The sequence below is a fragment of the Brassica napus genome, chromosome C2 (assembly GCF_020379485.1).
Source record: "Brassica napus cultivar Da-Ae chromosome C2, Da-Ae, whole genome shotgun sequence".
Classification (NCBI taxonomy): domain Eukaryota; kingdom Viridiplantae; phylum Streptophyta; class Magnoliopsida; order Brassicales; family Brassicaceae; genus Brassica; species Brassica napus.
This window is the reverse complement of record NC_063445.1, coordinates 31808733-31836233: the sequence shown is the minus strand read 5'-3', so window position 1 is coordinate 31836233 and position 27501 is coordinate 31808733. Positions and strand designations below refer to the sequence as shown.

Genomic DNA, 27501 nt, shown 5'->3' with positions numbered 1-27501 from the left:
GGATTTTACAAAAAAAAATTTCTATATAAATTCGATTTTTTGGATTTTACAAAAATTTTAATTATTAAACAATTTTTATTTATTAAAACTATTTTTTGTTTATTAGAACTATTTTTATATATTTATTAAAAAATTTTAATATATATAAATCTTTTTCTGTGATTAAATTATTTGGGATTTTTTTTTAATAAAAAAAATTAATTTATATATTTCTGTATTTATTAAATATATTTTTTTAATTTACAGGTCTCATGATGATCAGACCCGGCCTCGACAGCGTCGTGGTCGTGGTGGTACGGGGAGCCAGTCTCGGGATTCCAGCCATTTTCAGGATTCCCCTTCGCCCCACAGCTCCAACCATACATCTCCCTCTGCTGCACCCGCTCATGCTCCTCTCGCTCCCGCTGCTGCATCCGCTCCTGTTCCTCCGGGTCCTCCGGGAGTGATGAGGGTTGCGGAGTTGGTTCAACAGCCCGGTCGTGACCATCTTCCGTATCTCACTCCGTATCCACATGGACGGGGTCAAACATGGTAATTAAACATTTTTTTTTCTTTAAATTTGGATTCATTATTAACCGTTTGTTCTTTTAATAAGGTTCAACCGATCCGGGAACGGGATCAGCGCATGGATCAACCGTATGATGTACTCGGCCCTCGACAGTGGACATCCGACTTTCACTCACTTCCCAACCGACAAGCAGGTTCTGTGGTTTCGTCAGTTTGCGGTAAGTATTCTAATTTTTTACTTATATTTTTAATCTTTAATATAAATTTTCTACTAATTGTGTTTTTTTTTCAGCAAGAGTTCAACTGGAATTCCGATGAGACGCTCTTTATCTATCACCACTTCGTCCATAAAGTAATGGACAACTATGGGAAGCAGATCCACGAGTGGAAGAAGAAGTGGGAAATCAATAAGGTTCGATTTAATTTATTAAACAATTTTTTAATTTATTAAACTATTTTTTAATTTATTAAACTTTTTCTTTTTTTTTTAATTAAAAGGTCCCAAAGTCGATGAACGATACGGTCTGGAAGGAGTTGTGTGCGCATTGGGATAAGGAGGAGACGAAAGAAACTTCTTCCACCAACTCCACCAACCGCAGGAGCGACCGTAAAGGGAAGGGCATCTACAAGCATAACTTGGGTGCTCAATCTATTGCCACTCTCGGAGATCGCATGGTAAGTTCAACCGCTTTTTCTTCAATTATTTGAGTTTCAGAATTTAAATTTATTGTGCATTTCTTCTAATTTCTAATGTTTCTTTAATTTTATGTTTTTTTTCAAGGCGGAAGAAAATGATGGCGAGCCGGTCGATGATCTCGCCCTAATGAGGAGGGCGTATACCAACAAGAAGACCGGCCAGATTGATGACGGTCTTGTGAGGGACGTGGTCGACCTGGTCCAAACTCAGGTGGTAGACGAAGTGTCTCAGCTTCAAACCGAGGATGACGCTTCGACGGCTTCGACCAACTTGTCCCGGTTTCGAATCAACGAAATCGTTGAATCCGTAAGTTCTTTTTTTTTTAAGTTCAATTCATTTATTTCTTGGTTTAAATTTCTAAATTTGGCTTTTTTCTATTCAGTCGGTTCCAAAGAAGAAGGGACGTTTGTTCGGTTTGGGTCGTCGCACCCGGTCGGTTCCTCCTTCTTCTGCACCACCGCCCTTTGTTGATCCAGAAGTACTTACGGCTCAGTTGAAGGACAAAGATGATCGAATATCTTTGTTGGAGACCCAGATGGCGGCTCAACAGGCGGGCTATGAGGCACAGAGGAGGCTGAACCAGCAAATGATGGAGATGATGCAGAGGATGTACCCGAACGAGGTGTTCCCGGACGTGCCAGACCCGTAGTTTTTTTTTTCCCCAATCTCGGAATGTTTTATTTTTATTTGTGAAACTTTGAATATTAATTAGTATGATTTCAATTTTACTTTTAATTTCATATTTTCGAATTTAAATTTCAGAAATTTTATTTTTTCAAAAAAATTAATATTTTTTACATTTCGAGGAAATTAATTATATTTTTCACTACATCGATCGATGCGTTTTTGAACAAAAACGCATCGATCGATCCGTTTTTTTTTTAAAATATAGCGAGGGACATTTCCCTCGGAATTTTCCGAGGGACAACTCCCTCGGAAAATTCCGAGGAACGGATCCCTCGGAATATACCGAGGGAACAGTTCCTCGGGATAAACCGAGGAAAAAGTCCGTCGGTATACTCCTATCGATCGATGTATATATGTCCAAACACGCATCGATCGATGAACTTCCGAGGAATTATCCCGACGAAGTTCTACCTCGGTATATTCCGAGGACTTTTCCGACAAACAAGGGATCCTCGGAATTTCCTCGGAAATTTATTTCCTCGGAATTCCGTCGGAAAATTCCGAGGGATTTCAGAGGAAAAAAGAAATTCCGAGGAATTATTTCCGACGACGTGTTTCGTCGGAATTGCGTCGGAATAACGGTATTCCGACGAAATTCCGACGATTTTTTCCCTCAGAATCCTTGATGTTTTCTTGTAGTGTATTAAAAATAGTTTTAAAAAAGATTCTTATTATTATATAAGTTTGCTTTTCATTTTCAATTTTCCATATACATGCGTCTCTATCTAAAACAATCAAATAGCTTAAGATATTATCAGTTATCATATTTATTTCCAAATCAAACAATTTATATAAAAAACTTATTTCAAGTTTACGAATTATGGGTTAATTTTATCTATTTCTCAGCTTAAACTTCAAATTTGGAACAAAAAAATTCAACATCGTCCATTCATCATAGCCTAATTTTAGTTTAAATCACTCACCAAGATACAATTGTAGAGAAAGGAAACAACACTCACAAAAGATATACTACTAATTAAGCAACAAATGCTCTAAAATCATTTTGGCTTTGAATATCAAAATAGAATATTTTACTTTGTTGAATTTTTTCTGTGTCTTCCTATGTGTATGACTTTGTGTTATCTTCCTTTTTCAGTTTACCCTTTTTAGATTTTTAATCAATATTCTCATATTTTTTTGTTCATAATATTCTCATATATCCTTTGAAAAGTCTTCATGCCCAAAAACAAAAGACTTACACCACCAACAAGACATTTTCCACACTTACATGATACATCCACTCTTTAACTTTTTTTTTCTATAAAGAATATTTCAAACCAAAAGTCTCTTAAGTCTACTTTGCCCCTAGACGTATCTTATATTTCATAAGAGTCATTGTGATAACCCATGTCTATTTTAGTAAACCGATGGGTACCTTGTAAGATTTTCAATAGAATCCCTTCAGGTAGAAAACATGTGAACGATGACCATCATGAGACACGAGTATAACTAAACCCATGCAGAACCGAATATTCTTATTTTTATTTTTAAAAGGCTTTTTGAATTGTGAAATTCTGTTATATGTGCTGCCTAGTGCCTATATGTATAGAGATGTCAAACGGGTTGATCCGTCCCGTCCCGAACTGCAGCGGATTCATCTCCTTGCAGGTCATGGCGGGTCAGGTCCGCGCGGGCTGCGGTCTCCAAAAGGTCGTCCCAAGCCCGTACCGCCAATTGCACACTTCTTTGCGGGCTGTCCCGCGGGACGTAGGGTAATGCAGTGTATCCGATGGTTCTTGACAATGCAGGCCGCTTCAGAACGCTTCCTGATGCTGCATGCTGCTCCAAGACCCTCAGGCTGCTCCCCTACACATTCAATTTCACATAATAAATATACATGAAGCATCTACTATTCAAATTCTTCAAAATTTGTTATATATTGTTCATTTGATATAAGTTATTGAAGTCAATTTGTACCTGATGAGATGATTAGCATACAATTTCAGAGTAGTAACAACTTACAATCTGTTGCAGAGACTGAATCGAGTTAAGACAATCAGAGACAACACACATTCACATTAGGATACCAGAATTATTACATGGATTTAATCTTCTCTAAATATTGTAGCGAGTTCAACGGACACATTCACAATTTAAAAACAAATTAAACCAACTTAACCGAGACAGAGACATAACACACACGAACGACATCAACCTAAGCTAAACAACAAACATCACAAGCAATACAACTATATGAGAGACAAAACAAGTAAATAAAGAGGAGAAATGGAGGAGATAGAAGGCGAATGGAAAGTTACTTCGCAAACTTCTTGTGATGGCTCCAAGAAGCTTCACCGGAGGAGATAGAAGGCGAATTGTAGACCGGAAGCATCATCGACCTTGAAACACGGTCACCGGAGCTCCTTCACACCGCATCGCCTTCTTATCGCGCGCACTCTCTCTCTCTCGTTTTTTTGGTGGAGGCACAAAAGGAAAATGGAAAATTAAGGTTTGCGGGACTCCAAAAAAACCGCAGGTCGTCTTTGGCCCATCCCGCTTTCAGCCCACCCCACACAAGAGCCTGCCCGCAAGTCCCGCATGTTGGGTAGACAAAACAGAGGACCGCTCTGTTGATAATATGGTATGCCTTATTGGTGAGGGATTTGTATTCCGTAAAGAAATGTTCATAGGTGGTGCAACAGCAGCTAACTTGGTTCGTATGAGGCTGGAGAAAAAAAAACAAAAGGAAAGTGAAGCTAAAGAGAAGCACGATAAAAGAAGCAGTTGCTAGTCAAGTTCTTCAAGGACTTGAATCTGCAAACTTAGCACATTTTCCTCCATAATTAAACTCCATGAACATGTACTATTTCTATCTGTTATTTGGTACTCTTTAAACAAAGTTTGCTTACGCATTTAACAAGATTATTTTAAGAAGAGGCTATTTCGGTGAACCTTTGTGGTAACTATTTTGTCTCTAACTATTTGGTAGACCTTTACAGAGTTTGTGTAAAGTATATCAGTATCGGTAAGCATCTTCATTACCCGCTAACTTAAGTTTTTAATGGTACTAATTTGTTTGACGATAAATAATTTATGTTTCTTAATCTTTTCTCACACACGATTTGTTATCTAACCCAATTTCCATTCACAAGTATCAGGAATAGGCAAAAGCCTTGCAATCTATTATTTTAGACTTATTCGTGGTTTCATCTCTAGGTTCACCAACCAATAGGATTTCATTATTTCAAATTCGATATTTTTTATAAAAGGAAACAAAATATTGTCAAGTTATATTATGTTTTTAAAATAAAAAAGTAAAACGAAATAAATAAAAAAAGTTACAAAAAAAATATTTTTAACGTCGTCAGGGAAAAACAAAACCCTAAATTCTAATTCCTAAACCCTAAATCCTAAAACCTTAACCCTTGGGTAAACTTTAAACCCTTGGCTAAATCCTAAACTCTAAATCGAAAACACTAATACACTAATACACTCAAGGGTTTAGGGTTTTAGTGTTTAGTGTTTTTGATTTAGAGTTTATGATTTATCCAAGGGTTTAGGGTTTAGGATTTAGGTTTTAGTTTAGGATTTCAGATTTAGGGTTTAGGGATTAGGATTTAGGGTTTAGTTTTTTCTGACAACGTTAAAACTTTTTTTTTTAATATTATTTTTTCTGTAACTACTATTTTTTTATCTTTTTATTTTAAAAACATAATATAACTTGACAATATTTTGTTTCTTTTTTTTTAAAAGATATCAAATTTGAAATAATGAACTCCTATTGGTTGGTGAATTTAGAGGTTCACTCTAGGGGATGAACCCAAGAATAGCTCAGTATTTTATATCTCTATGCGTTAATGTTAAAATTATACTTAACGGGTACATGATATCATAACAATATTATTTTGTATATATTTAATTGTGTTTCCCCCTTATATATCCTAATCACATTTCCATTCATAAGTATCACGATTTTGGTAACATACCTAGCAATAGGTTAGTTGGTATTTCTTTGTGTAAATGTTAACTTTTTATTTAACGGATACATATTAACTTAACTATTTTTTTTTGTCAATAACTTAACTATATTAGTTTTACAATGTGGTAGAAATACTTGAGTGGCATAAACGCAGCCAACAATATATACAGTTAAATGTATAAACATAACCAGAATTGACCGTAGTCTAGTGGTTCGTGAGCATAATATTGTTGGAGAGGATGCGGTTTCGAGCAAGTAGAGGAGGTGTTTTGTTTATTTTTACATTCTTCTTTAATGAATGTTAATTTACTCAAATACACACGTCTTCTTCCTTTCTCATGTCCCAAATTTTTTCTCTTCTTTTTCACGTCTTCTACTTGTTTTCAGTGACTTTTCTTAAATTTATATCAAGATATAGATTTAGAGAAAAATTTATGATTTTGAGTTCCCAATTTAGAAAAAAAAAAACGATTTTTTTGGGATGAATCCTAGTTTTTGAACGAGTTGGGGCAAAACGCCACAGAGGTTGAGTTATGTTTCGTCGCAGATTAAACAGTCCTAGCCAGCACGTTTTGGAACAAGGTCCGGATCAAACATGTGGACGAGAATTCACCTACGGTCTAACCTACGGCTTTGCACAGAACCTTACCAAACCTACACAAAATCTTCTATAACTGTTGTGTCAATACCCTTGAGATTCTTGTGTCAGATATAGAGGGGCATTTTTGGTAATCCAACACCGAAAGGGCATTACATGGCTCAGTTATTTTACATCATAGCCAATCTGCTAATTTTGACCTCTGTTGGGTTTATATAGCAAATTTTCTCTTTATGTTATTATAAGTGTTATTTGAATGGTAACTATCAGGGAGACAAATGTATAATAGTACCTTATAAGTAAAAAAAATAGTAGCCAACTATTTGATTATTTGCTATTATAAGTGTTATCAAAAAGAATATTACATACTGAAATGTGTTGTTGAAGTGTTGGGGATCGTGATGGAGACAAATAAGGTTGAGGTTCTCTATTTCACGAGCTAGAAGAGTGTGTCCCTGACGAAACTCATGAAAAAAATCAGAGTGGCTGCATGAAATTAAGAGACGACGTAGTGAATCTAGAGACGTCACCTATGTTAACAATAATTCCAAAAGAGTTTGTTGGAGCCAATCTATCAAAACTTACCATAAATCTGTGATAATTGTTTTTTTTCTTTGACTTTGATTCTTCTTCTTCGTCTTTAACCCTCTTGCAGACGGGTTTTTCCCGGAAAAATGAAGGGTACTCGGCTTGTGAAATGATCTTCTCAAACGTGGTGTTGCGCACGAAGTCGACCTCTTCCAGATTTAAAAGCGTCAATTATGGACGCAATCCTCTTAGGTTTGTGAAATGGATTGACTCTTTTGCCAAGTGGTTCATCACCGGCTACAAACATCTGTTTTGGTAGTAGAATATAATCCGTACCGCCGGTGGTTAATTATCTGGTTTTGGTCAGAGGAGAGAAATATATTTTTTCTCTAGAAATGAAGAAGAACAAGTTGGAGAATGTGAATGTCTAGAAAAGACACTAATAATTATACACCGTAAATTTTGTTTTTTTGTTTACCCTTCAGATATTTAATGAAAAGTTGTTACATTCAAAACATGGCGTGTAATAGGGATGTCTAGGTGCTAGCTTCTGACACTCTACGTACACTAGGTCAAAGAGTTAGCTTCAAGATCTACAGGGGTAAATTGGTATAAATTTAAGAGTACACGGTAAGATGGTAGTTGCCTAATTTCGGCATATTTTGTGTATATACGTCCTAATTTCTCTATTTAGAGAAATTTGCTACATAAACCCAACAGAGGTCAAAATTAGCAGGTACTATTATACATTTGTTGCCCTGATAGTTACCATTCAAATAACACTTATAATAACATAAACCTCTCAGAGAATCTATGTGTGTTAATAATAATTTTGCCAGTATGAAGTAGCAGTAGCGTTAAAGTGACTATGTTAAAGTAATAGTTCTTAAAGTGATTATTCTTTTAATTTACGATTGAGATATGAAGTAGACACTACCTAATAATCTTTTAATCTTGATAATTTCAGTTACCATATACCAATAGCTGTAAGCGTTCTATAGTACAGAATAATGTTTTATGTGGATGTTATCTTCGAATATAACGTCTAAGATTTTTAGTTGATGCCACATATGAACATGTAAAATTGTTAGTGACATATATTATTCGAATCCAATATCTTAAAGTCTAACAACTTTTTAGGGTAAATAAATTTTATTAGACGTCATGTCTTCAGACTCGGGAGGATTTACTTCTTTTGGACTGTTTCATCTCACAGGTGGATGTAGTGTCTATAGAAAATGATGTAAGTGACACTCCTAAAGCGAATCTAATATGGGTTGGGATGATGATAGTGAGGACCAACGTGTTAATAACATGGTTCGCCTTATACATGATGGCCATGTCTTCAAGAAGGTGATGTTTGTAGGTTGTCTTACCGTCAATGATCTCGCAAGAACGATGAATAAGAACAAACATAATGAAAGTGATGCTAAGGAGAAAAAGGAAAGAGATGCCTGCCCTTAACCATTTGATGTGGATGTTCAAACGATACTCTTTAACATATAATGTAACATAAACATATGTCATTAGCATCTAAAATATATATGATACTAAAGCGCAATATATTTCCATAAAAATATTGCATGATAATTCATACACTACAAGAAAACAGCGACATATTGAGGGAAAAAATCGTCGGTATGTCGTCGGAATAACGTTATTCCGACGACATACCGACAAAACAAGTCCCCGGAAATAACTCCTCGGAAATTCCATTTTCCTCGGAAATCCCTCGGAAATCCCTCGGAATTTTCCGACGGAATTCCGAAGAAACAAATTTCCGAGGAAACTCCAAGGACCACCAGTTCGTCGGAAATCTCCTCGGAATATACCGAGGGAAAACGTCCTCGGAATTTACCTCGGAAGTTCCGACGAAATGTTCCTCGGAATTTTCATCGGAAAATTCCGAGGAAATGAACCCTCGGAAAATTCCGAGGAACAAGGGTCCCACGGTATATTCCGAGGAACATGTCCCTCGGTATATTCCGAAGGTTTATTTCCTCGGAATTTGAACCCTCGGAAAATTCCGAGGAACTAGTCCCTCGGTATATTCCGAGGGTTCATTTCCTCGGAATTTGAACCCTCAGAAAATTCCGAGGAACTAGTCCCTCGGTATATTCCGAGGGTTCATTTCCTCGGAATTTTAAAAAAATTAATTTTTTTTAAAAAATAAAATTTTTGAAATTTAAATTCAAAAATATAAAATTAAAATTAAAATTGAAATCATATTAGTCAATATTCAAAGTTGTACAAATAAAAATAAAACATTCCGAGTTTTAGAAAAAAAAAACTATGGGTCTGGCACGTCCGGGAACACCTCGTTCGGGTACATCCTCTGCATCATCTCCATCATTTGCTGGTTCAACCTCCTCTGTGCCTCATAGCCCGCCTGTTGAGCCGCCATCTGGGTCTCCAACAAAGATATGCGATCATCCTTGTCATTCAACTGAGCCGTAAGTACTTCTGGATCAACAAAGGGCGGTGGTGCAGAAGAAGGAGGAACCGACCGGGTGCGACGACCCAAACCGACCAAACGTCCCTTATTCTTTGGAACCGACTGAAATAGAAAATAGCCAAATTTAAATCAAGAAATAAATGAATTAAACTTTAAAAAAAAGAACTTACGGATTCAACGATTTCGTTGATTCGAAACCGGGACAAGTTGGTCGAAGCCGTCGAAGCGTCATCCTCGGTTTGAAGCTGAGACACTTCGTCCTGCACCTGAGTTTGGACCAGGGTGACCACTTCTCTCACAAGACCGTCATCAATCTGGCCAGTCTTCTTGTTGGTATACGCCCTCTTCATTAGGGCGAAATCATCAACCGGCTCGCCATCATTTTCTTCCGCCTTGAAAAAAAACATAAATTAAAGAAACATTAGAAATTAGAAGAAATGCACAAAAAAATAAAATTTCAAAATTTAAATAATTGAAGAAAAAACGACTGAACTTACCATACGATCTCCCAGAGAGGCAATAGATTGAGCACCCAAGTTATGCTTGAAGACGCCCTTCCCTTTACGGTCGCTCCTGCGGTTGGTGGAGTTGGTGGAAGAAGTTTCTTTCGTCTCTTCCTTATCCCAATGCGCACACAACTCCGTCCAGACCGTGTTGTTTATCGACTTTGTGACCTTTTAATAAAAAAAAAAGAAAATAGTTAAATAAATTAAAAAATCGTTTAATAAATTTAAAAAATTGTTTAATAAATTAAAAACAAACCTTGTTGATTTCCCACTTCTTCTTCCACTCGTGGATCTGCTTCTCATAGTTGTCCATAACTTTATGGACGAAGTGGTGATAGATAAAGAGCGTCTCATCGGAATTCCAGTTGAATTCTTGCTGAAAAAAATACAGTAGAAAATTTATATTAAAGATTAAAAATATAAGTAAAAAATTAGAATACTTACCGCAAACTGACGAAACCACAGATGCTGCTTGTCGGTAGGGAAGTGAGTGAAAGTCGGATGTCCCCTGTCGAGGGCCGAGTACATCATACGGTTGATCCATGCGCTGATCCCGTTCCCGGATCGGTTGAACCTAATAAAAAGAACAAACGGTTAATAATGAATCAAATTTTAAAGAAAAAAAATATGTTTAATTACCATGTTTGACCCCGTCCATGTGGATACGGAGTGAGATAGGGAAGATGGTCACGACCGGGCTGTCGAACCAACTCCTCAACACTCATCACTCCCGGAGGACCCGGAGGAGCAGGAGCGGGTGCAGCAGAGGGAGATGTATGGTAGGAGCTGTGGGGCGAAGGGGAATCCTGAAAATGGCTGGAATCCCGAGACTGGCTCCCCGTACCACCACGACCACGACGCTGTCGAGGCCGGGTCTGATCATCATGAAACCTGTAAATTAAAAAAAATATTTAATAAATATAGAAATATATAAATTAATTTTTTTTTTATAAAAAAAATCCCAAATAATAGTTTTTAATCACAAAAAAAGTTTTATAGATATTAAAAATGTTTAATAGATATAGAAATTTATATAATATAGTATATATATATATTTGTTTTTAAAAAAAAAATCCCAAATAATAGTTTTTAATCACAAAAAAAGTTTTATCGATATTAAAAATGTTTAATAAATATATAAAAAATAGTGCTAATAAACAAAAAATAGTTTTAATAAATAAAAAATAGTTTAATAATTACAAAAAAATAGTTTTGATAATATTAAAAATGTTTAATAAATATAGAAATTTATAAAATATATATATATATATATATATATTTTAAATCCCAAATAATAGTTTTTAATCACAAAAAAGTTTTATAGATATTAAAAATGTTTTGTAAAATCTAAAAAATCGAATTTATATACAAAAACCGTTTTGTAAAATCCAAAAAATCGAATTTACATACAAAAATCGTTTTGTAAAATACAAAAATCGAATTTATACACAAAAATCGAATTTATATACAAAAAATCAATTTTATAAATACAAAAAATATAAAAAAATTATAAAAAAATTCTAAATCAATTCAACAAAACAAATTATTCAACCAAATCACAATTCTAAACCTATTATACAACCAAATCACAATCCTAACCAATTACCCTAACAAAAATCTATCAAATCTACACAAAAACCTAACAAATAGAACCTAAGAGAGTGGGATAGGGTCCTTACATGATTTGTGTAAGAGAAGGGGGAGATCGCCGGAGATATCGTCGGAATTCAGGGGGAAATCGCCGGAGAGGAGAGAGGAGCCGCGCAGAGGAAGAAGAGAGAAATGGGGAAGAAGAAGCGGCTCGTGGTTATAAAACCTAGGGTCCGACGGATACTATCCGTCGGAATTCCGTCGGAATTCTAATTTCAATTTTCGCGAAATATTTGCCCGGTTAAATGAAAATATTCTGAGGAAATTCCGACGGATACTAAAATATCCGTCGGAATTCCGTCGGAATATTCCGAGGAAATACCGAGGAACTAGTGTTTGGGGTTTCAAAACATCAATTTTTTGCCGTATTTCATTTCTTATACAATTGTAATGCATACCATTGAGGATTCTTTGTATAGATGATCATAAACCATGAAATAACAAATTTCAAAACGAATTGAAAGTATTCCCTTTACCGTTCATTAAAGTGTATAAGTGTTTCTCTTATGTTGTGGGGATTTCGTTCATACAATTGGAAAAGTGTTTATTATAGGGTAAGGAACAAATTTTTGACTTCATAATCAGTCTAAGACACTTAATAAGGGTTATATAAATGTTATTCAAACCGCAAAACATTTTTTTCGGTTTAAAAACCCTATTTACTCGGAATTTCCTCGGAATATTCCGAGGGAATTCCGAGGAAACCCTTATCTTCCTCGGAATTCCGTCGGAATATTCCGAGGAAATACCGAGGAACTAGTGTTTGGGGTTTCAAAACATCAATTTTTTTTGCCGTATTTCATTTCTTATACAATTGTAATGCATACCATTGAGGTTTCTTTGTATAGATGATCATAAACCATGAAATAACAAATTTCAAAACGAATTGAAAGTATTCCCTTTACCGTTCATTAAAGTGTATAAGTGTTTCTCTTATGTTGCGGGGATTTCGTTCATACAATCGGAAAAGTGTTTATTATAGGGTAAGGAACAAATTTTTTACTTCATAATCAGTCTAAGACACTTAATAAGGGTTATATAAGTGATATTCAAACTGCAAAACGTTGTTTTCGGTTTAAAAACCCTATTTTCTCGGAATTTCTTCGGAATATTCCGAGGGAATTCCGAGGAAACCCTTATCTTCCTCGGAATTCCGTCGGAATATTCCGAGGAAATACCGAGGAACTAGTGTTTGGGGTTTCAAAACATCAATTTTTTTTGCCGTATTTCATTTCTTATACAATTGTAATGCATACCATTGAGGATTCTTTGTATAGCTGATCATAAACCATGAAATAACAAATTTCAAAACGAATTGAAAGTATTCCCTTTACCGTTCATTAAAGTGTATAAGTGTTTCTCTTATGTTGTGGGGATTTCGTTCATACAATTGGAAAAGTGTTTATTATAGGGTAAGGAACAAATTTTTGACTTCATAATCAGTCTAAGACACTTAATAAGGGTTATATAAGTGTTATTCAAACCGCAAAACGTTGTTTTCGGTTTAAAAACCCTATTTCCTCTGAATTTTCTCGGAATATTCCGAGGAAACCCTTATCTTCCTCGGAATTCCGTCGGAATATTTATTAAAAAAAAAAAAAAATCGATGCTAGTCTGTTTCCGAGTCATCATCACCAGATGAATCTGAATCTGGATCTTGGTGAAACTCTCCAATCACTGGTTCATCCTCTACGTGAACGACGGCTTCCTCTCCGAAGTCGATTAAATCTACTACAAGGCCAACTCCAGCTAAATCTTCTGCTGCACTTAAGTTGCCGGATGTGCTTGGTTGTAGTGGGTCTTCCAGCTTAGAACTTCCCTGAACTCGGCCTCTCGGGTTGAGTCTTGTAACAGTAACCCATGGATCATCTCTGTTCCTTACCCGGGGGTACTTGATATAACAAACCTGTAACATTTAAAAAATTATTAGTAAAATTATAAATTAATACACATGATGATGAATCATTCTAAATAATTAACATTTAATTACCTGATCGGCCTGAGAAGCAAGAATGAAAGGATCATAATATTGCAGCTTTCGCCTCGAATTTACTGATGTAACACCAAATGCATCTGTTCTCACACCTCGATCTAGAGTGTTGTCATGCCAATCACAATAGAAAACAGTACAACGCAATCCAACGATGCCCAAATACTTGATTTCCAAAATCTCACGCATGAGTCCGTAGTATACATCATCTCCTGATGCAGAACAAACGCCAGCATTATAAGTCGTACTTGAACGTCTCCTCTTCTGAGTTGTGAATGCATATCCTCGAGTACAAAGTCTCGGATATGACTTCACAACAAATTTTGGTCCAACAACCATCTCGCGTATCCAATCGTCAAATGTTTCACCTCTGGCCAAACCAGCAGACACCTATATTAATAGCACATATATATGTTATATCAATAAATGTGAATTAGTATAAATATGTGATAAATGATATTTTAATTTGTTTAAAGCACTCACATAAGTAAACATCCATCCAGAAAATTCTCTCTGCTTCATTTCTTCTAGCTCGTCATATGTGGCGTATCTATATTCGAACCGCTTTTCTGCCATGAAAATCCTGTACATATGATGACAATAATGTAATTAATTAAGATTTAAATTTCAACATGTTAAAATAAAAATTTGTAAGCTAATTTATTTACCTCTCATATTGAAGAACATCTTCGCAGTTGGTGAGCAAATATGTTTGCAAATTACTGCGCTCCTGCTCAGTAAGTCGACGGTCCTTTGGTTTTCCGCTAAGTCGTCCAACGTCTGTGAAAATGTCTGGAACCGTAACATGATATGTTGCCCGTTCGCCTCTATCATCATGCCGAGCAGGTCTTCTGTTTTTGGTCTGAACTTCTGCTGGAAAGTAGTACTCGGCAAAGTTTGAAGTTTCTTCATTGATCATCTGTGCGACTATAGAACCTTCCACCCTACTTAAATTTTTCACCATCTTCTTCAAATGGAACATATACCGCTCATACAGATACATCCATCTATACTGCACAGGACCACCAAGTTCCAATTCTCTTGCCAGGTGAATAACAAGATGCTCCATAACATCAAAAAATGAGGGAGGAAATATCTTCTCAAGGTTGCACTGAATCACGGCTATGTTAGTCTTCAAATTTTCAATACCTTCAAGAGTCACTGATCTCGTGCATAAATCGCGGAAGAAACCACTTATCCATGCAATTGCTTCATGAACATTTCGTGGTAATAGTTCCTTGAAGGCAAACGGAAGGAGGCGCTGCATCATTACATGGCAATCGTGGCTTTTCAAGCCAATAAACTTTCCTTCCTTTCTGTCGATACAGTTACGCAAATTTGATGCGTAACCGTCTGGAAATTCCACATCGTTTGAAATCCAATCAAAGAACGCATCTTTTCCCTCTGCATCAAGTCGGTATATGGGAAAAGGAGCCCTACCATTCTCATCAACATGAAGTTCTGAACGAGCACATATATCGACTAAATCCAGTCTTGACTTCAAATTATCCTTTGTTTTACCTTGAACATTAAGGATCGTGTTCATGAGATTGTCAAAAAAGTTCTTCTCAATATGCATGACATCTAAATTATGCCTTAGCAGATGATCCTCCCAGTATGGCAGATCCCAGAAAATACTTTTTTTGTGCCAGTTATGTAGGTCTCCAACAGCATCTACCGGAAAACGCTCATGTCCACCGACGTCTGGCGTCCTTTCTGCACCAAAATCTCTTAGTTGTATCTTCAAATCTTTCCCACAAATTTCCGGAGGTGGACTGTCAAACACCCTCTTGTTCTTCGTAAACAAATTCCTACTCCTACGATATGGATGATCAGGTGGTAGGAATCTCCTGTGACAGTCAAACCAACACGTTTTCCTTCCGTGTTTTAGTTGGAAAGCATCAGTGTTATCTTGACAATATGGACATGATAGCCTTCCATGCGTTGTCCATCCAGATAACATACCATATGCTGGAAAATCACTTATTGTCCACATTAGTACTGCCCGCATTTGAAAATTTTCTTTACACGAAACATTGTATGTTTCAGCACCTTGAGCCCATAGTTGTTGCAACTCATATATTAGTGGCTGAAGAAACACATCAAGTGATCTCTTAGGATGCTCTGGTCCGGGAACGAGAATCGAGAGAAACAAAAACTATCGTCGCAAGCACAAGTTTGGGGGTAGGTTGTATGGTGTAAGAATGACGGGCCATAGAGAATACTGTCTTCCACTCTTGCCAAACAGGCTGAAACCATCAGTACATAATCAATCGGGATACTTTGATTGGAAATGCTTCCACGCTTTTGCATCTGAAGGATGTCTGATCTCACCATCTGTTGAGTGCTCCGCATGCCATCTCAATGGTTGCGCTGTGCGTTCAGACATATACAACCTCTGCAACCTTTCCGTCAAAGGCAAATACCACATCCTTTTATATGGCACTGGAACTCTTCCACTCGTATCTTTATAACGAGGCTTTCCACAAAATTTGCATGTAACCCGCTGTTCATCCGCCCTCCAATAAATCATGCAGTTGTCGCTGCATACATCTATTACCTGATACGATAAACCAAGACCAGCTACGAGTTTCTGAACCTCGTAGTATGAACCAGGAGCTACATTATCCTCGGGTAGAATACCTTTTACAAAATCAGCAATCGCATCCACACAGTCTTCAGCCAAATTATAATATGTTTTAATGCCCATCAATCTTGTAGCAGATGATAAAGCTGAATGACCATCTCTGCAACCTTCGTACAATGGTTGCTTTCCAGCATCCAACATATCATAAAATCTCCTAGCTTGTGCATTGGGTAAATCTTCCCCTCTAAAATGATCATTTACCATCTGCTCAGTACCTACACCATAATCTACATCCGTTCTAATTGGTTCTTCTAATCTAACCGCTGGCTGAGGTTCGCTAGTACTACCATGTTCATAATCAGTTTCCCCATGATGATACCAAATTTTGTAACTTCGTGTAAACCCACTCAAATATAGATGAGTCCAAACATCTCACTCTTTAATAACCTTTCTATTTTTACAATTAGAGCAAAGACATCTTAACATACATGTTTTTGCTTCCGGTTGTCGTTGAACTAACCCCATTAATTCGGTTATACCTCGTTGGTATTCTTCCGTAAGCAATCTCGTGTTCGGATCCAAATGAGGTCGATCGATCCAAGAACGAAAATAATTTGAAGAAGACATGTTTTTTATGAATCAAATTCGTGTGTAAAGAGAGTAAGAGGGAGGATGAAGTTATGGAGTGAATGAAGAGGAAGAGGAGTGTTTGTATTTATAGTTGAAATCCTACCGACAGCCCGAGGAAATTCCGACGGAATTCCGACACCAATGGCTAGTTCGTCGGAATTTCCTCGGAATTTTAAAAATCCTCCAACGGCTCTCTAACGGCTATAATATATCCTCGAAATCCATCAGTTTTTTCCGAGGAATACGTTTTTCCTCGGTATTCCATAAGAATATTCCGACGGATTAGTATTTCCTCGGAATTCCGTCGGTATATTCCGAGGAAACCAAATTTTGTGTTTCCTCGGAATTTCCTCGGAAATTCCTCAGGATATTCCGAGGATTTCATTTTCCGTCGGAATGTCCGTCAGAATACCGCTGTTTTCTTGTAGTGATAGTTTTCACACAAATAAAAGATATTAGATGCTAACATCTAACAAAAGAAAAGAAAGCTAAGGAGAATAAGGAAAAATATGTCTACCCTGAATAACTTGACGTGGATGTTCACGAACCGTATTATAAAAGATACCCTCCAACAAATATTGTAAAATAAAAAAATGTTATTAGTATCTAAAATATATATATGATACTAAAGCGCAATATATTTCCATCAAAGTATTGCACGATAATCCATAGCTTTTACATCTAACAAAATATATTAGATGCTAACATACGAATCTAAGATACCATAAAGCTAGAGATACCATTGAATCCAATATATTTACCTAACCCTTTAGCTGCCTGATAACACATAGTAGTTACATTTAATAATCGATATTAGATGCTAACATCATAAATATGGTGAAATTAAATTTATTTTTCTAAAGTCACTGATTGTTCCGTTATATACCCAAGATTTACTGCAGTTAACTTTATTGTTATCATGTGTCGAATACACCTAGATTTACCGAGAAAGAGCTCCGCTGAAATCTCAAAATATAATAGATCTTGTTTTCAGCTTACTTCAACCTCACTACTATTAAATCTCTATGGTGAGTTTAGGTGGGACACGAAGAAATTAAAGTATGATGTCTCATTAAGTTTTTACAAAAAAAAAAAAAAAAAAAATAAGAAAATGATTATCTGAAGATAATTGTCAACACACATAAATTAAAGAAACATTTACACTCTAGAACACTTTCCCTACTTTATATTACACCTTAAGACACTTTCCTATACTGACACACTTTCCCTAACAGCTTATGTCTGATCTAGTGTCTTTCCTAACTAACATATTCTCCATTTCGTTACAGCCCAAGTACCCAGCTTCTTCCCATTGGCCATTTAGGCGGGATTATACCCTAGCCGTCGATCTCATATTTTTTTCTACGGCTGAGATTTATTTTCGCAGATCTAGACAAGACACATTGCTTTCTTTCAACATCAACTACTAGATCAAACCTAGTACATCGGACGGCCGAGATTAGTTGCATCAGATTCACCATCTCCTATCAACCTTTTGTCGTTGTTTCTAAGAACATCTTCAGCTTTACCTCATTCTTAATTCAGAAACTAAGAACATTATCAATCTCCTGATAGGGAAATCTTCTTATCTGGACCACAAGTCGTGCTTGGTTAGCTAACTAACCTTTTTTTCTATGTCTGCTTATCACGTTAACTCCAACTAAAGAAAGATTTATCTAATTTGTTGCAGGCAACCACCATGGCCGACCACTGTATGATCATTGCCGGCGAATGGAAGACCTCCGGCGACGGTAGCTGGAACTTCTCCATCGACAAACACCAAATGTCGAGGATCGTGACGCTTAGCCCCTCCATGACGTTGGTAGAACTGCAGAACAATGTCTTGAAGGAGTTCTTTCCTAACACCCAAACACGCCCAGAAGCCTCTTTAAGCTACTGGCCTCCAAACTCTAAAGAACTGGCTAGGGGGATCTCAACCCCACCTGTCATGCTCACACACGATGGTTCTGTTTGTTTCTTCTACCGGCATTTCGAGTTACAGAAGGGCATGAACTTGTTTGTCACGTTCAACCATCAGTCGGACCCCATCAACACTAGTCAAGTTGCTGAAAATCTATTCCCATTCAACACTCCCAATCAGCCTATCACCAAACCCCCCCCCCCCCTCTACTCAACCGTTTTTCCAGTCCTCGTCCCCCTGCATCCGGATTTTCCCCGCCTTCTACTGCCGCGTCTAAAATCCCCGGATTTTCCCTTTTCCCGGATGATGATTTATTTGGAGGCAGCCCTTCTAAGCCATCTAACACAACCAACAGCCCTCACTCAGCTCCTTCCAAGATCCATCGTTTCTCACTTATTGAAGAAACTGTTCTTTGTAGCGACGATATGCTAGAAGAGATGTTCAAAGCAGACTCTGACAACATCCCCGATAGTTGGCAGACAGAAGCTGAGGAGGAGGAGGTTATCGGTCCTGACAGTCCCCTTCCTCCCGATTTTGAAGAAGTTCAACCACGCGGTTATGACCACGACTTTTGGGACCCTTTGATTGCGAAACATCTCGGTGGATCTGATGCGGAACAGGTGATTGCCGGCATAGATGTTCCAAAAATGGCTCCATACAGTATCCACAGAAGCTATGCCCACACTGAAACATCAACCGCAGAGCAACCAACCAACCAGAAGCCTGATCCTGAAGATCCCACCTCACATCATCACAGTTTCCCCCATGTATACCCTAATCCGATGGACACACGCACACCTCAATCCGTTCCCTCAACTACCACACAGCACCGAAGGTATCCACATGAACAGACCGCTACATGTTCAGCCGGAGTACAACGCCAGCAAAATCCACATGGACAATCTACTTTCACCCCCAGTGGTGTACACAAGTCCACTACTCCACATGTACACTCAACGCCGTCCATGCGTACACCCCCAGCCCGTTCCAACAACCCCCCCCCCCCTCCCCCCAAGTCCCTCCTTCGACTCCGCCGCTGCGCGAGACCAGGCCACTCTCAGAGATCAGTGATGAGGAATTCGACGTCCCACCACTCTTTGACGATCTTTCCTACGAGCTGAGGATATTCCTGACTTGAATTGGAAGGATAGCACCGAGGAACCATTTGTGGGGAAACTGTACGCAACTAATCATGATTGTCAAATTGGGCTTGCTATCTACGCAATCAAGGAGCAGTTCTACTTCAGGCAAACCCGAACCACTAGGCATTCCTTTGTGCTTAGTTGCCATGATACTGCCTGCGATTGGCGCATACTGGCGAAGGAGCTAACCAACTGTGGTTACTACACCATCAAGAAGGCCCAGCTTGATCACACCTGCACCATCGACACACGCAACCTATACAGGAAGAAGGCCACTTCCAAAGTCCTTGCCCACGTATATCGCTCTCGCTACACCGAACCCACCAACGGACCTAAATCACTACAGCTTCAGCAGATGATATTGGAAGACCTTCGCATAGACGCTTCCTACATGAAATGCCACAGGGCCAAAGAGCAAGCGGTGGATAACACTGTTGGAAATGCTGAGGATTCATTCCTCAACATCGCCTCCTATTTTGAGAGGCTTAAAGCAACCAACCCCGGCACGGTTACTGCAATCGAAACCGAGCCCGACATTGAAGGCAACACACGTTTCCTCTATGGCTTCCTGGCCTTTGGTGCTTCGATACAGGGGTTTCAGCGCCTACGCAAGGTTCTTATTATTGATGGGACACACCTTTCCGGGAAATATAAGGGGGCACTACTCACGATTAGTGCGTTGATGGCGAAACAGAACATGCCTGGACCTGGTTCCTCACCAAACTTGAACGGATCATTGTAGACTCAAATTCACTAACCATCATCTCTGATCGCCACTCCTCTATCATCAAAGCCAAGCTTGCAGTCTTCCCAAAGGCACATCATGGAGCTTGCATAGTCCACTTAATGCGTAACGTTATCTCACGGTACAAAAACAAAGGTCTTGCAAAGATGGTGTGTGAGGCTGCATTCTCTTACAGGCGTAAAGATTTCGATCTCAACTTCACAAAAATCAGGCAGGCCAATGGGGAATGTGCCAACTACCTTGAAGGGATCGGGACTTCAAAGTGGTCTAGGACTTACTTCCCAGGAGATCGTTACAACCTTCTAACCATCAACACCGCAGAGCAGCTCAACAACGCTCTAACTAAATCCAGGTCTTCACCCATAATTGAGTTATTCATGTTCATCCAACGCATGTTGACTCGCTGGTTCTCTGCTAGAAGGACCAAATCCGCCAAGTGTCGTGGTTTTGTAACACCAGAGGTTGAGAAGGTTATGCAGAAACATATCAGGCTCACCAAAGGCAGCAAGATAGCTAACATCAACACCTTGAGCTATCAAGATAGGGGTCTTTTCGGCCATCCCAACACTGTCTCCTTAGAAAACAAAGTCTGCACCTGCCAGGTCTTCCAGAAGCTCAAAATCCCATGCGGCCATGCTCTTCTAGCTGCTGATTCCATAGGTCTCCCCTTTGTTCAGCTTTTTGGTGATTGCTACAAAACACAGACATGGATTGAAACATACGCTGGGGTTATCTACCCCGACGCTCCCATTGGAGACTTCTCCATCCCGGAAACAATTACTTCTGTGACCATGCTCCCCCCTCAGACTCGTCATCCATCAGGCCGCTCAAAGGACAAGTGTGTCGCCTCAACAGGCGAGATACCTGTAAGGAAAATAATTTTATCCCTTAAGTTACACACACCCTATAACTGGCCCTAAACTCTACTCCCTTTTAATGGCAGGCACCCAAGAAGAAAAAACTTGTCCCTAACAAATGCGGACGTTGTGGAGGCACTGGTCACAACAGGACCAACTGTGTTCTCCCAATCTGAATGTGGTGAATACTATATCCACGAGTCTTCTCTCATGGATACCGAATTCACCCATCCTTTTGTTTTTTGTTTTCTCGAGCATTTTCACATGTAATAACTTTATCGAACATGTAATGCCTCCTGTATCACCCACAGACTTATGTAATGTCTCTTTTTGGATTGTCTATCGGGGTTTTCGGAACATCTGTTGTTCTTTAGGTTGCTTATCTGCATATCCACCTGTACGTCCCAAAGCTGGTGTGTACATGTGTACAGCCGGTAGCTTCCCCTACAAACAAGCCCTCTTAGCGTGTGTACCTTCTTAACTTCTCATATACTATCCCGTACAAGTGTACACCAATTCTTATTCGTACACCAACAAAAAACATTCATTGAAAACATGTGATTTGCTTTCAGAGTTCATCCAAACACATATACATGCATAACAACTATATCGTACATGTGTACACCCACTTCAATCGTATCCACATGTATCACTCATTCAATTTCTATCTCCGCTAGCTTTCTACCATACCGTACATATGTACACCGGTTCACTATACCGTACAAGTGTACACCGGTTACATCATTAAACCGGTAACAAACACATATCACGCAGACATCACATACAACAATCCTAACCTTCACGTTCATCTCAGTACACGTGTACACCTACTCCTATTCGTATCCACATGTACTACAACAACATTAGTCATTCCTATTTGGTATCACCTATAGTTCTCTACTTTTGCTGTACATGTGTACATCTATACATATTCATTATCCACATTCCTTACATCGTTAAACCTGCAACAAACACATATCACCAAGATATCGCACTTAACAAATAAGAAAACCCTTCATATCATACAATCCCAAAATAATCCATCGTTTCTACAAACCTGTGCTCGTCCATTTAAAACAAACACATCATAACCAAATTAAAGCAAATCCTACGCTTAATGTTTACGGCCAAAATACACCAAACCTACTTAAACCCTGGGTTTTACTGCATCTCCTCTCCCACATAGACTGGGACAACCCAATCCTTGTATAAGTCCATAGCCCACTGCTTCCTCATTATGTCCACAAGGTCGTCAGTCAAACCATCCATCCTAGGATGTGGGTTCCCCAAAGCATGAAGCTCCATCAATTTAACTGCCACAGGCCCGCAATCTCCACTACGCCGGTTCTTGTAAGCACCTCCCATTCTCTTAACCGTGAAAGGCTCCAACCCATACGGTCCATCTTCTGGAACTGGACACACCTTCTCCACCAAATAAGGAACCATCTTAGAAACAGCTTCCAACAAACCACGCACCACTGCCATGTCTTTCAGCCTTGGGTTAGGGTCTAGGACCAGCACACGCCAATCCGTGAGGCTTATGCATAGTCCCACCCAGTGGTTCCCATCCCAAATCATTGGTGCATACAAAGTCTCAACGTCCACTCCCCACTTCCCACCTTCCTTTGCTAGAAATGCTAATAGCCGGCCATCGCCCAGAACCCTCCCCCTGTTGACCTTAGCTGCATTGAAAGCCCTTGTCTTCCCTTGCAAATGCGCTACAAACTAAGGCGGGAGAAATATGCAACTCCTTTCTTTGAGTCTGTCCTCATGTCTGTTAGCTACGTACTCAACCAAAGCTTCCATATGCTGTGTACACACGTACAAATATCAGCTTTCCAACGAAGTACAGAAAAGAAGTTAACTGGAAAAAAAAAGAAATCCAATACCTTAGTGGACACCCATTCCTGGGAAGTCGCAAGCTCTATGAAGAATTGGTTGTCCAAGTCAAATTTGCCAGCATTTAGATGCAGCCTGCAATAACAACAGTCTAAATCACATCCTAAATCACATCCTAACAACAGGCTAAATCACATACTTATAACAACATCAGACCATAAAAAAATGGACTTATACTTTCGGGCTCCCAATCAACACATTCTCAAAGAAGCGAAAATCTGTATCTTCAGTCGTTGGAACAAGCTTTTCCATGGTGAATGGCTCCTTTGCCAACAACAAGGCCGCCAACTCTGCTTCCCTCTCAAGTGGTTTGTGCTTCTCGCTCCTCTGGCACGGTGATGAGTCGCTTAACTCCATCACTTGCTCATCTCCACTGCCATCAATGTCAGTACCCTCGCCTTCTGCACCACAGCTCTCACCAACTCTTCCAGCCTCCACCACTGCCTGCCCCGCTGGGGTGGCATCCTGCAAAATATGTCAACCTCACTAAACATGTGTACTGCTACATGCGTGTACAACTGGATTATGCGGACACTTATCCACATGTACATACCTCATCAGCATTGTGACAGTTTAAGCCGTCCTTGTCGGCCACTAAACCGTCGAAAATTGGTCCCTTCATGCTGCCATCCTTAGCTTCTTTAACACCTGCCCCCGGCGGTCGCTACAGGCCAAAATGGGGAAACACACAAAATCATAAGTACATATGGACGCCCTAAATCTACTTTAGTCCACATGGCCAAATTCAACTAAAGTAAATCCACATGTACATACCTCTACCCTTATTTCGACATTTACATCGCCCTCTTCCACCGCTGAACTGTCAGTTTTTGGCTTCCCCCTAACGCCCCCAATTGCCTCGTCACCGGTTAACGCTTCACCACCCTACATAACGAGATACAAACACACCCTTTATGTCATCATTTCTCCCGACATATATTAAATACATACATCACCAATCTATCCATCATTTTTACCTTATCGTTGGGCCCTTCCATCAGCTTTCCCCCCTGGGTTGCATCTACATCAGCTTTTATGCTCTGCGCGCACACAAAACCAAAAAAATACCCCAATCAACTTACACACGTGTACAAATTTCCCAACTTAGTCCATGTGTACAGGGGGTTTTACTCACCAATCCATCTATGTCCTTCGTATGCTCACCACCTCCAGTGGCTTTCCTACCCTCTTTCTCAGCCCCCTCACCCGCCACCTCCCGCGTGATAACACCCACCAGCCTATTTAGGTCTCCAAAATCCTGCCAAACAATTGGCAAACCTATTAAATAATATTCATGTAGTAAATAGCAAGATATCAAAAGAAACCTACCACTTCAGTGCCGCAGTCTACAAACTCCCCCGGGACGCTTATATCAGAACCAACATCACTTCCCTGCTCAACATAAGACACCGGGTAAGCATTGCCAACCTCTTCCTCAGTTACATAGAATGTGTTACTCCCACTCCCAAATTGTACCCCACTCCCAAATTGTACCACATGGGCCTGTTCAGTTTCGTCCCCCTTCTGCGTATACAACAGTGGGACCTCATCTCCTTCTTTGAGAGCCGGAGACCTGCTACCACCACCTTGCTCGTCACCTAGTTCCTCCAAGCTGTTATGGGTTCCCTCTTGATCGCTTCCCCCGAAAAGAGCCCCTGTATCGACATAAACAACCCTCTTCTTCCTCCTACGCAATCCCTTATTGCTGGAAAAACTTCCCTATGCTTTTAGCCTTATATTTCTTCAGCAGCCTGCCTTGCTTCTCTACTACCTTGTTTAGTCTGTCCAGCTCTTTTTTAATCTCCCCCACAGCCCCCAACAGAACCTCGTACTTATCCCCTCCTTCAATGCCTTTCCGACTAAAGTACATGCTAAGCCTTCTCTGCTTCATCACAGCCCCCGCCTCTTCCTTATGAGTTGGTTTTCTGATTTTCCTTTTCACTTCGGTCGCAGCTGGGTCATGGACATAGAGCGGTTCTGCGGCATCACCGCCACCTCACTCCCCCTTCTGGAACTTGTGCCCTGCTTTCAAGAGGCCCACCATGTACGCAACTTTCCTGTCCAAAATCTCGCAGTCAAAAACACCCCACCCATCATCTCTATCCTCGTCAACCTCCACCATAGGGAGAACTATCAACTGCAAAAAAAACCCGCAACGTTTGTTAGTTCTTTGTAACGGTACATGCTAATTATATGTGTACACGTGTACCCAAAACCATATTTATCCCCACTTCAAAACTCCATCAACTATATCCCCATGTACATATATTACGCAATATCCATTCCCAAAACTAAACAACCTCAACCCAACAAATAAGCTTGTACACAAAACCCAAACAAAGAAAAGAAACAACTAACCTTAGGATTGTTCTCCGCAAAAAGCACATCAGTAAGCACCAGCCCCGTATGTGTGGGAAGCTTGTCCCCAACATAACTCAAAAGCGTCACGCTGTCATTGCCTCCAAGCCTGTCAAGTAGAACCGGGATGGCTTCAAACGCCCAAAGCTGCAGTGCTAGGGGGAACCCCAATAGGAATTTTGTCTCCTGCCTCAACTGGGCGTAAAAATCACCTTCTGGGTCATCGCACTTTCCCAACACCTTCTTAGGCGGTATCATCGTGCTAATCGTCCACCAAAACGACTCACGCCCCCACGGAAAGGAGAAGAATTTGTCTAGCTTCTCCACCAGTTTAACATACTTCAACGTCGGCTTCGGCTTCTGCGTTTTTGGCATCAGCACCCCGTCAACAATGATGATCAGGCATATTCTAAACTTCTTCCTCTGCGACAGAGTTGTGTCACCAGCGACCAAGGCTGCAAGGTCTTCTAAACTCAAGTTACGCCTACCCCCAAACAACTTGTCCCAGAAAACATAATCTGCTTTCTTCGGCTTCGGTTTATCATCTACCTCGTATCCCTGCTCAAACTCCCCACAAGCCAAGCCAGTAACATGGCTAAACTCGGCAAGCGAAAACCTTGTCGGACCCCCACCAAATACAGGCCACGTCTCGAACCGTTTCTTCGTTAGCAACTGCCTACAAAGCATTCCATGAACAAACTTCGCTGAGAACGCGCACCTGCGCACTGGCAACCCGAACAGAGACCCGAAGCATGAACACAACAACCTTTCCATCTCCGCTGAACCTTCAAGCACATCCCTCACCAGAAGTAGGAACTCCAGCGATGAATAGCAGTTGTCCCTGTTGCTTGGGTATCGGTCGGTTGCAAAAAGCCGAAGTGGTAGCCTCTCATTAACCAACGGCGCCGTACCTAAGACCAAGAACACATTACAGACCGGATCTAAGACAAGAAAACTTTAACAAATGCCTCCGGTGCTGGGTTCTCACTCACCTTCAACGACGCCTTTTCCTGATCTCTTTCTTTTTGTCGACATCGCCTACCGTTGTTCGTCGTTGCTCTCACCGCCGACAACGAAATTTCAATAAATAACCGTGGAAAAAAAAATGTTACGGTTTCACCTTTTTACGGGCCCAACAAAAGGAAATTAACCAAACACAACCGCCCTTTTCAAATCCACCAATCGTGTGTGTCTCATTTCGAAATTCGAAACCGCAAACAAGTGTAACCAGAACAAATTGATGTTTTACTGAACTACCCAGGCCTGGTTACACTTTATTAGGGGCATGCACGACTTAAGCCACATGTAATAAAAAGTCAATAAGTATATATTCCTGTTATAAACTTTAAATTAAAACAGATATTAAATCTGTTGTTGAAAAGTTAGAAAGAAGCAACTGAGTGGTTGGAGAAGCAAATAGTTGCAACCCTACATCCGAGTAGGAACTTAGAACTGTACTAAAAAGATCACACCAAATCTACCTCCGCTCATCTCTAACTTAGGTGTCCTAGGATTAGGGGTAAAATGGAAAAGGGGGAGACAATTAAGAGTTTATAACAGATATAGGCAGTTGTTGTGTTTTTATTACATGAAAGAGCAGTTGTTGCTACCAGAACACTTTTTGTTGGTTAAAGTCGCATTTGTCCTCAATAAAGGGAAACTAGGCGTGGGCATATCTGTCATAGAACATTTTCTTCTGGTTTGTCTGGTTCGAGATTTTAAATTTCGAAAAAAATAGAAGGTGATTGGTGGATTCGTTAGGCGTAGTGTGGTTTGGTTAATTATCTGAGATTGGGCCCGTAAAAAGGTAAAACTGTAATATTTG

The 27501-nt window shown here is 39.6% G+C and overlaps 3 protein-coding genes across 3 annotated transcripts; 2 read left to right on the top strand and 1 right to left on the bottom strand.

Moving 5' to 3' along the window:
- Positions 1-445: 445 nt before the first annotated feature.
- On the top strand, positions 446-2517 carry LOC125582103. Its single transcript, XM_048748620.1, has 7 exons — positions 446-531; positions 596-725; positions 800-919; positions 1006-1182; positions 1289-1510; positions 1587-1849; positions 2127-2517. The coding sequence occupies exons 1-7, from the start codon at positions 446-448 to the stop codon at positions 2515-2517; spliced, it is 1389 nt and encodes a 462-aa protein (XP_048604577.1).
- Positions 2518-20708: 18191 nt separating this feature from the next.
- Positions 20709-21595, top strand: LOC106350751. Its single transcript, XM_013790602.1, has 2 exons — positions 20709-21428; positions 21506-21595. The coding sequence occupies exons 1-2, from the start codon at positions 20709-20711 to the stop codon at positions 21593-21595; spliced, it is 810 nt and encodes a 269-aa protein (XP_013646056.1).
- Positions 21596-25314: 3719 nt separating this feature from the next.
- On the bottom strand, positions 25315-26711 carry LOC125582340. Its single transcript, XM_048748988.1, has 3 exons — positions 26669-26711; positions 25677-26587; positions 25315-25455 (listed from the first exon to the last, which is right to left on the bottom strand). The coding sequence occupies exons 1-3, from the start codon at positions 26709-26711 to the stop codon at positions 25315-25317; spliced, it is 1095 nt and encodes a 364-aa protein (XP_048604945.1).
- Between the last annotated feature and the right edge of the window lie 790 nt (positions 26712-27501).

What these genes read in the sequence shown, in the direction of transcription:
- LOC106350751 (XM_013790602.1), top strand. Translation starts at nt 20,709, where the DNA reads ATGGTGTGTGAGGCTGCATTCTCTTACAGGCGTAAAGATTTCGATCTC. An exon ending in CCTCAACAGGCGAGATACCT is followed by an intron (nt 21,429 to 21,505) that starts GTAAGGAAAATA and finishes TTTTAATGGCAG; the next exon opens with GCACCCAAGAAGAAAAAACT.
- LOC125582103 (XM_048748620.1), top strand. Translation starts at nt 446, where the DNA reads ATGAGGGTTGCGGAGTTGGTTCAACAGCCCGGTCGTGACCATCTTCCG. An exon ending in TGTGGTTTCGTCAGTTTGCG is followed by an intron (nt 726 to 799) that starts GTAAGTATTCTA and finishes TTTTTTTTTCAG; the next exon opens with CAAGAGTTCAACTGGAATTC. An exon ending in TTCCCGGACGTGCCAGACCC is followed by an intron (nt 1,850 to 2,126) that starts GTAGTTTTTTTT and finishes GAATTTTCCGAG; the next exon opens with GGACAACTCCCTCGGAAAAT.
- LOC125582340 (XM_048748988.1), bottom strand. Translation starts at nt 26,711, where the DNA reads ATGTCGACAAAAAGAAAGAGATCAGGAAAAGGCGTCGTTGAAG. An exon ending in AGGAAAAGGCGTCGTTGAAG is followed by an intron (nt 26,588 to 26,668) that starts GTGAGTGAGAAC and finishes TCTTGGTCTTAG; the next exon opens with GTACGGCGCCGTTGGTTAAT. An exon ending in TTGCGGAGAACAATCCTAAG is followed by an intron (nt 25,456 to 25,676) that starts GTTAGTTGTTTC and finishes TTTTTTTTGCAG; the next exon opens with TTGATAGTTCTCCCTATGGT.